Raw genomic sequence first — 10,111 nt, 5'->3', positions numbered from 1 at the left:
CAGGAACTTTTCTCCGGGTGTAAAAACTCTTTGATTGGCTGCTCGCACGCGCCTGCCCGCGCCCTCCATTGGCTGAGCAGACACGCGACCGGCGCGAGGAGGGGGCTGGGAGAGGAGCGGGGGAGCCACTCTGGCGCGTGCCGCTTTTTAAAGGGGCGCAGCGCCTTCAGCAACCGGAGAAGCTTCGTTGCACGCGACCTGGTGTGTGATCTCAGAGTGGGTGGGGGAGGGTCGAGGAGGAAAAAAAATAAGACATTGCAGTAGAGACCCGGGAAGGGGTTTTTTGTGTTTTTTTTGTGGAGCCGGTTTGCCAGTGCCTCCTTCGCCTCCGAGCCTCCGAGCCTCCGAGCCTCCGAGCTTCTGCAGTGCAATGTCCCGCCTGCTGCACGTAGAAGAGTGGGCTGAAGTGAAGGAGTTAGGGGCCCACCATCGCCATCCCCCGCCGCACCACCTCCCGCAGCCGCCACAGCCACCTGCGACCCTGCAGACGAGAGAGCATCCCGTGTACCCAGCCGAGCTGTCCCTCCTGGACGGCACAGACCCACGCGCCTGGCTGGCTCCCACTTTGCAGGGCATCTGCACGGCACGCGCCGCCCAGTACTTGCTGCATTCCCCCGAGCTGGGTGCCTCCGAGGCGGCGGCGCCCCGGGAGGAGATGGACGGCCGGGGGGAGCTGGGGAGGAGAAGCGGCGGCGGCGGAGGCAGTAGCAAGAGCCCGGGCCCCGTGAAAGTGCGGGAACAGCTTTGCAAGCTGAAAGGCGGGGTGATGGTAGATGAGCTGGGCTGCAGCCGCCAGCGCGCCCCTTCCAGCAAACAGGTGAACGGGGTCCAGAAGCAAAGGCGGCTGGCGGCCAACGCCAGGGAGCGACGCAGGATGCACGGGCTGAACCACGCCTTCGACCAGCTGCGCAACGTTATTCCGTCCTTCAACAACGACAAGAAGCTGTCCAAGTACGAGACCCTGCAGATGGCTCAGATCTACATCAACGCCTTGTCCGAGCTGCTGCAAACGCCCAGCGCCGGGGACCAGCCGCCGCCGCCGCCCACCTCGTGCAAGAGCGACCACCACCACCTCCGCGCCGCCGCCCCCTATGAAGGCGGTGCGGGCACCGCGCCCGCCGCGGGGGCACCGCCGGCCTCCGGAGCGGGCCAGCGGCCGACCCCGCCCGGCAGTTGCCGGACTCGCTTCTCCGCCCCGGCCTCGGCGGGAGGGTACTCGGTGCCGCTGGACGCCTTGCACTTCTCGACTTTCGAGGACAGCGCCCTGACGGCGATGATGGCGCAGAAGAACCTGTCGCCATCGCTGCCCGGGGGCATCCTGCAGCCAGGGCCGGAGGAAAGTAGCAAAACTTCGCCCCGGTCTCACAGAAGCGACGGGGAGTTTTCTCCCCATTCCCATTACAGTGACTCGGATGAGGCCAGTTAGGAAGGTGACAGAAACCCTGAACACAGACAGAGACAAAATCGCCCCTTCCCCGTGCGCGGACAGCCCTGCGGCTAAAGATCCCGCACCCTTTTAATGTTTGCGCGGCGACGGTCGTTGTTTAGCAACGACTTGGCTTCAGATGGCAGCTACATTTGATGGTTTGCAAAAGCCTCCGCTATTCCAAACTTCCCATCGTCCAATGTTGTTTGATGAAAACCTGTTAAAGTCGTGTTCTTCCCTCCCACCTTCTGCTTCCCCTATAGATAGGGTATAATTAATTATATATACCTAGTTCCCTGCTGCCAATACGCTGCTAAAACATCGCATCTTCTCTATCGCTGGTTTGTGTTTAATTTATTTTATGCCCTGGGCATCCATCCCTGTGTGTTGCGCGCGCTCACGTGTGGGAGAGTTAGTATTCCTCAATTGTTTCCCCAAAATGCGTTATGAAACTCAAAGTTAAGGCTTCCAAAGTGAGTGACTTTTGACTGTGGAATTGTTCGAAAACGGGGAACTTGGAAGTGTATGTGTTGTATAAACATACCCAGTATGTATATCCGATCGCGAGAAAGTTGGCGTCTTTTAGGAAACTTGGCGCACGCACTTTATCAGCCGCTACTGCAGCGGCTCCGGGACAAACTCAACTGCCAATTGCAGACCAGTTTTGTTTTTTAAACACGGCCACTTATAATCCTTAAGCTTTTTGCAAATTTTTGTTTAAAAAATTAAAATAAAAAAAAATCATACCCAGTAGTGTCAAAAGCATTTGGTCAATTTTATTTTTGCTTTGTTAATGTTAGAACGTATTTATTATTGAGTGTTTGCTACCATTTCTACTTACCTTGATTCATTTTTTACGTTTTCTACTTGAGACCATTTTATTTTAAATTAGCAAAGCCATTGCCATTGTTTTATGTATTTCCTTTTGCAAATGATAAAAATAAACTTGAAAATAACTTTTATTTGTCACTTATTCCATTCTAATGTAAGCATGAAAAACAGTTTCAAAATAACCTTGAAGAATTGAGCTCTCTTCTAATAAGTGCCAATTTGTTCGATCTGAGAGTTTTGAAGAACAATTCTGTTATTAACCTCATATCTTCAAGTAAGACCAGAAACCCTAGGGGCGGAAAGCGCTGGTCAATAATTAAATTGTGAGGTAACACTTCTCCCGACTTTGTAAGTGCTGCTCTTGAGTAGTCAGGATCTTTCCAGTCTTCCTCACTCCTAGCCTCAACGACCTCTGCAAGGTTGTGTGCAGGTCTCCTAGAATTTCGCCAGGAGTAGTGAACTTTACTAGGGTTTCCTATTGCCACTTCATAAAAACTAGCCAAGCTGAGAGCTTTTCTTGTTAAGGTCAAATTCACAGCACAAGCCCATTCTTTTTCTCCCTCCCCTTCTCTCTCTCCCTCTCTCTCCTCTCTTCCTTCCTCCTTCCCTCTTTCTGGGGAGGAGGAGGTTTGAAGGCAAAGAGAAAAAGAGAACAATGGAAAAGAACCTGAGGAAAGGGGTTGAGGTTAATCGATTCAAAAATCAGAACCTGCAGTTATCCTAGGAAGTTGTTGACCTCCACTCATGTTTTTCCTTACAAGCAATTCTGCTTCTTCCAATGTCGATGGTGATGTTTGCGTTTATTTGTCCTTCTGCGTTAGTAACTATGTAGAAAACATTTAACTACATTTTTAGTAAGTTGCAGAAACTAAAAGGTGCACTCTCTCACCTCAGAGTTCTCACTAAGTAATAGCCTATTCTGGGTGTCAGGATCATTCACTCTGAAAAAGCTAATACGGGGTGTGTGTGTGTGTGTGTGTGTGTGTGTGTAGAAAGTAGAAAGCGAAATACATTTTTGGCAAACTTGAAAGTAGAACGATTTATTAAACTGAAGATGGGCGATGTTCCACTGGATGAACATCACTGAATTAGGGAGGTTGATTTTAAAACGAATCTTTTATATTTTGTTTCTTCACTGGGGGTGGATAACAATTTGCAAGAGCAAGGAAGCAGGACAGAAAGCAAGAGATGGTTGTTTTAATCGCTCCTGCATCCCCCTTTCTCCGCAGCATCTTGAAGTGAGGAGAGCATCATAAACTGGGTGTAGAGAAAGTAATGCGCGAGGAAAGGAAGTTCTGGTCAAGGGTAGAGAACTGCGGAATAAGCTCCTCACTGACCACCTGGGTATCCATGGGCTTTCAGCTGATGCTTATGATCCAGGGAAGCCAAGGAAAGCCTGAGCCAGCTCTCTGGGAGAGAGGTGAGCAGCGGCTCCAGGCACTTTCCAGGGGCAGAAACCGTGCACCTGTCCCTTAGATAACCTTTTGCCCCCACTGAGTTTGCTGTGCTCACGATAACCATCAGGAATCTTCTGGCTGCTGAATAAATCAAGCGATTGCTTCTAACACATTTCCATTTCACTCTCAAAAAGCAGACTCAACAGGCATGGACATAAGCAACCGTGCAGGATGAACGCAAACATATTTTTATAGTTATTTGGCTTGGTGTGTCTGCATACATGTGGAGGGAGGGAGGGAGAGAGAGAGAGAGAGAGAGAGAGAGAGAGAGAGAGAGAGGAGAATGCTTTTACCTGCTATGAATCTGAGTAGGGGAAGGACAGGACTAAGAAAAATAAAGTTGTGATTTTTTCCTCAAAGAAAACTGTACTTCATTTTCAAGTATCTTTGTGTTCATTTTGTGTTAACCAGAGGAAAAAGACTCTTCCAAAATTATTTCTTTTCACGTGCATATAGAAATTTTAAAACAGAAATGACATCAGAAATGCCTTTGCAATCTTTTATAAATGCCCTGCCCTTGACTGACTGCAGCCAAATTACAGGGACGTCGTGTCAATATCCAGAACTGCATCTTAGTACTCCCATCCATGAGGACAATAAACCCACAAAATTTTCTCTGAGAAATTCCATGGCTAGGAGCTACATCTATGCAGATGTTCAGAGGGTTGTGTGTTTTTTCTTCTGGTACCACAATAACAGCCAGATATTTAACTTTTAAGTGTTAGTGGCATTATATACAAATTGAAGATAATGCCGACTTCACTTAAGGAAGTCACTTGACATTTCCTCTCATGAGAAAAAAAATGATTATCAGATTGGAAATTCTGTATCACACTGATTGAAAGTGTGGATGAATTCTTCTAACCCATCACAGACAGGCACAAAAAGCCAAATCCCTTTGTGGCAAATGAAGTGTTCAAAGTTCAAATGAGGACTTTAACCTCTTTTCTTTCCTTCATTCTATTTCTTTCTTCTTATGCTGGCATTTCTTTGAGAGAGATGTACAATCACATTTCCATTTTAAGGTTCTGCTGTGGAGTTTGCATAACAAACGTTTGGCAGCTTGCTCTCTTACACTCCATTAACAAGCTGTAACATATAGCTGCAGGTTGCTATAATCTCATTAATATTTTGGAAACTTGAATATTGAGTATTTCTGAGCACTCATTCCCCATATGCCAGACCACTCCTGCCATGCTGACTGGTTCCTTTCTCTCCATTATTAGCAATTAGCTTCTACCTTCCAAAGTCAGATCCAAGTATCCAAGATACTAGCAAAGGAATCAACTATGTGTGCAAGCTAAGCATGCTTAATATCACCCAAACAAACAAAGAGGCAGCGTTTCTTAAAGTAATGAAGATAGATAAGTCGGGTTAGTCTTCTGCGACACTGCTGGGGCTTTCTAGAGTTTTATATACTTTCAGCAGCGTTGCTTTATATTCTGTCTTTTGCCTTCTACCCCCCCCCCCCCCCCACTTTTATTTGTGGAGGGTTTTGGCTCACCACACTTTAGGAAACTTATTTGATTTAACAGAAAGTGGAGGAAGATTGTTTTTGGTAACTGACCATTTTAAGCATGTTCTGTTTAGAACATTGCTAACTGGGAGGTCTTGACCAGAAAAAGAGGAGGCATTAATGTTCTTCATGCAGGACCACTGCCTTTATTAGGCCCGTCTATTGACTTTTCGAGATCTAAACCTGAACCAAGTAAGCGATCTTTTATCAAAGGATATCTTGTCATTATTTCTCTTCTTTGTTCATTTGGAGGTTCAAGAAACATGATCAACTTCGTCTTGGTTGTTCCAAGTTAGAATTGGAAACGACAGTGCAGACCCACTTGTCTGGGGCAACCTAGACGTGTCCATTGCAATCTGGAGAGACAAGCAAGTGTGCGCTGGTGAGAGTTTAAAGATGACCCCTCTAGGAGTTGAATTGGTGAGTGGGGGTGGGGGCTGGATACATAGCCACCCTGTAAGTTTCCCTCTCTGTTTCTGACTACTCTCGCCAGCCACCCTCATCCTAAACGGACCAGCGTCCCAGACGCCGACTCCTGAGGTCCCTGCCCTTCCGCTAGGCCCCGAACAAGCAAAGGCAGAGAAGCGGAGAATGGGTTAAATTCTGGGACCCAGCGGAGGAGAGAAGTCAGGGGAAGATAAAGAAAAGGACAGGAACCAAGAAGCGTGGGGGTGGCTCGCCGTAATGTGAGTGTTGCTTAATTAGAGAGCGGCTGACAATAGAGGGGCTGGCGAGGCTCCTGGCCGCGGTGCGGGGCGTCTGGAGCGGAGCACGCGCTGTCAGCTGGTGAGCGCACTCTCCTTTCAGGCCGCTCCCCGGGGAGCTGCGCGGCCACATTTAACACCATCACCACCCCTCCCGGCCTCCTCCACCGCGGCCTCCTCCCCGTCCGCAGCCCTCCTCGGCCCCCCCACGGGCAGAACTCACAGAAGCGAGCCCCTCCGGCCGCCTCCCGCGCCGGCCCGGGCCCCGCTCCTCCCCCAGCTTCGCAGCGGGGGCCGCCACTGCCCACTGCACCGCCCGGCAACGGGCCCGGCCCGGAAAGAAGCTGCGCAAAGTTAAAGCCAAGCAATGCCCAGGGGAGGGGACGCTGGAGGCGGCGGCGGGAGAGCTGCGGGTCGTGCAGGAAAAGCGAGGCTGGGGGCTGGGGCACCTGAAGCGTGACCCGAGCCCCAGCCCGGGAAGCCAGCGCATCCTCCCGCGCAAGGGGCCTTGAAACGCGCTGCCCGCCACCCGCGCGACTGCCCGGCCGGCCGGCGGAGAGCTGGTCGTGGAAGATCCGTTCACCTTTTCTCGCCAAAGTTCCAGTCCTTCAGTCCTTCCCTTGCCCTGACATGTCCTATATTCTCTTCATCTGTGGCCGCTGTCTCAGATCTGAGAGTTTAAATGCTCATTGACCAGAGCGCACCGGCTTTGTCTCCCACGATCCAGAGCTGGGGCACGGGTATGTGATTCACCCCCTCCCCTTCAGTCCCTAAGTAAAGGAAAGCAGAACGTAGCATTTTGGTGCAAAGATGTTGGGCTTCTTTGCATCCCAGGGTTCCTCTTCTTATTTCAGTCCTGCTTTCTCTGACCTGAAATAAACAAGCAAGTAAAATAGGTTTTCGTTGTCTACTCTGCAGTGAGGCCAGGTCCATGCTACATGTTCATACTTTTCCTCGGGGAAACTAGAAGTTTGCTTCTCGGGGATGAAAAAGGAGATGCTCTCCAATATAAGTCTTGCTTTTTAGCAGTTCTAATTAAAGAGTTAAGAGGTCTGATAAAAAGAAATGGTGTTCTGGTGGCCAGCTGGTCCACAGGCCTCCCTCCTGTCAGAATGATGGAGGAAGGGGCGAGCTAGGAGCCTAGGTGGCTGCCCTGGGATCTCTCAAGCCAACAGATATGTTGCTCTTTTGGGCCACTGACCACTTATTTGTCTCTTCTAGAGACAGTTCTTTACAATCCTTCCTACCTGCTGGCTCCTACAAACTCTTGCTGACTGAGATGCTGGTGGAGGAAGAGTTAGGGTTGGGAGGGATCCTCAACCTCGAGGCAGGAATGAGGTAGCATTGGAGGATGGAATTGGTATCATGTGTGGCCTAACCTTAAAGGCCACAAAACTAGGAGAAATCAGGAAGAAAAAAACAAAAACAAAAACGTAGAGCCACTAGTTGACCAGGAAGATGCAAAGTCAGTCCTTTTCATGTTCAATAACTCGTATCTGCTTCAAGAAACAACCTAACAGAAACCTATTTTTTTCTTTAAATTTTCTTATAATCAAAGAGCTCTTGGTTCAGTAGGTCAGAGGAGAATGCCAGAATCTGCACACAGGTTCTCAGGTGAATTTGGTGCAAGGGCAGCCAAGGCCTGACTACACTATGAAAAGCAATGATCTGAAGGAGGTCATGTTCGGTCCTCTTTTGAAATTGCCCATGAAAATAAACACTGGCTAAATAATCCCCTGTTGCCTCCTTTTATAACACTCGGCCATTTTTCCAAGAAGAGAGACGCAAACAACGTAGCTTCTTGGAGCTCCTAACCCTGACTCGGCTGCTTTCAGGCTATGGGCCCTGGGACAGTATGCTCCAGGCCTGAGGTATCTCAATTCTGAAGTGATACCAGCTGCCTTTGGAGGCCTAGAAACATCAGACCAGGAGGTAAAAGACCTCTACCCTCTGGCTCAGTCAGAGAAGCCAAAATCATAACCAGTGAGTGCTTGTAAACAGCAAGGAGTAAAAATTTTCTTAGGCTCCACCAGCTCTATGAGAAACAGGGGACAGGCTGTCGCGAAGCCCGCAGTTTAAGGTAGGTAGCCTAAGTCATGTCCCTCCATAATAACTCCAGCATCAATGTACTGCGGCATTGACTTCGATGAAAGAGTCAGCCACCTATAACCTGACTGATGTAGCCATTGTTCCCTTGTGCTGCTGCTGATAATCAGAATACAGAAAAAGCAATTTTATGATTTAGAAGGCAATGATCTCATGAAATAAGCGTGACTTCCTTTGGTGAGTAATTCTTTTATTCCTTCCAAAGTCTTGCTCCACTGCCTCTTATTCATATTCCCACATCTCTCCCTTTTCTTCATCAATGAATGGGCAGATACTGGGTACTGATGTCGGAGCAGCACTGAGATTAACCACCATGAGGGATATGCAACAATAAAATGGAGCCCCCACCCTTTTAATATTGAGAATTTGGTGGAATCTGAAAATGAAACAGGAAAAAGAAGCTTCATCCCATGGGTGAGAATGGCATTCTTGCTACAAATGGGCCAACCAGCTTTGAAGTCTTATGTTTGTCTCTAAATTATTTAATCCATAGTTCCAAGGCACCTTGTTTGTAGCCTTCACTGATTCCCTTAAAAATAGTAGAGATTCCAAGGGGTTTCAAACTCTCAGTGCTAATCTTCAAATCAATCCCCATCCCAATCTCTTCCTTTAGAGTTTAGAGCAGCGGTTCTCAACCTGTGGGTCGAGACCCCTTTGGCGGCCGAACACAGGGGTCGCCTAAGACCATCCTGCATATCAGATATTTACATTACAATTCATAGCAGTAGCAACATTACAGTTATGAAGTAGCAACGAAAATAATTTTATGGTTGGGTCACAACATGGGGAACTGTATTTAAAGGGCCAGGAGGTTGAGAACCACTGGTTTAGAGGATGCTTTTATTTAGCTCCTTAGAAGTTGTTAGTGAGGTTCTAGTCATTAGTTCATACCAGAAGAAAATGAGAGCGATTCAGTTGCCTGCTAAAGATAATGTAGCTACAGGTACCCCAGAAACCATGGCCAGAGCAACCCAGGTCTGCTCTGAGTCTAGGCTCAGTATTCTTTCCACAACACTCACCTGCCTCAGGTGCATATTTTCAGCCAGTCACCCTACACCCACCACTCCTTAGTAACTTCTGGGTGATAGAAAGTCCTGAACTCTTGCTTTTTACATTTTCTCCAGAAAGAGATAACCCATAGATGAGGGTCCATTTCCAGGTGATAGATTCGAATCAACTGGTAAGAATAATTTTCATTTATTGAAATGAAAATTATTTCAATAAAATAATTTTCCTCCTTGATTCATCTGACGTTGTACATGTGTGCCTCTTATTCTATATAGAAATTTCTTTATGATCTCCTCTAGAAAAATCCATCCACGCACTAAATAGTACATGTAGGTTAGAGGGTAAAGCTAAGTAATGTTATATAAAACTGTGCCCTGAAGAGTAACAGCCTCAAAATTGTTGCTCTATCTATGTGTGTAAGAAAATGGGGCTATAAAGTTTATTGTTTCTTTTGGAGGGAGAAGTAAGTTAACATGCTATGTTTGTAGCTGTGGATTCATCCAGTGATGACATACAGTTTTTATTCACCTAGTCATCTGAACTATTGGCTTTTTCCCATAAACCTTTCTCCAAACATTTACCACTGTCTGAGTGGTTCAGTGTCTGTATAGCATCTCTCTGTTTTGAAAAGTTCTGTTCTTTATTTATCATGAACAGTACTCCATTTTATAATACTTCTATTTGTTGGTTTAAGGCAACCTCTTCTATATCATTTGTGACTTAGATGCTTTCTACAACCCTCCTCCCCGTCTCCCACCCCCCTGCCAAGGAGTGAAATGGGAAGTAGGTGGTATTTGAAAAGCAAAATATATTTCTAATCAAAAAAGGAAAGATTGTAAGCAATTACATAGGCCACATTTTAGGGCCAAGGATAAACTCTGTACTTGCTGTCATGCCTAGATATTTTCCCACAGAACATGTGTCCCCCATTGCTCATTCTCCCCACCTTCACACCAGGATAGCTGCTAAGGATTTAGTTCAGAGCCGTTTTGGCAAGACCTAAACCCACACTGCTTCCTAATATGTCCTGCATTTTGGCACCACCTCACCCATCTGGCCAAAC

At 47.5% G+C, this 10,111-nt stretch overlaps 1 protein-coding gene across 1 annotated transcript; it reads left to right on the top strand.

Annotated features, from left to right (window-relative positions):
- Positions 1 to 218: 218 nt before the first annotated feature.
- ATOH1 (atonal bHLH transcription factor 1) lies at positions 219 to 2,293 on the top strand. Its single transcript, XM_070408961.1, has one exon. It carries the CDS (start codon positions 371 to 373, stop codon positions 1,424 to 1,426), a length of 1,056 nt encoding a protein of 351 aa, XP_070265062.1. The 5' UTR covers positions 219 to 370; the 3' UTR covers positions 1,427 to 2,293.
- The last annotated feature ends 7,818 nt before the right edge of the window (positions 2,294 to 10,111 follow it).

Source organism: Myotis yumanensis, unplaced genomic scaffold (genome assembly GCF_028538775.1).
Source record: "Myotis yumanensis isolate MYYU_CA2020_CCGP unplaced genomic scaffold, mMyoYum1.0.hap1 SCAF_1, whole genome shotgun sequence".
In the NCBI taxonomy this organism is placed as follows: domain Eukaryota; kingdom Metazoa; phylum Chordata; class Mammalia; order Chiroptera; family Vespertilionidae; genus Myotis; species Myotis yumanensis.
Note: the sequence above shows the minus strand (reverse complement) of the source record. Positions and strands in the feature narration are given on the sequence as shown.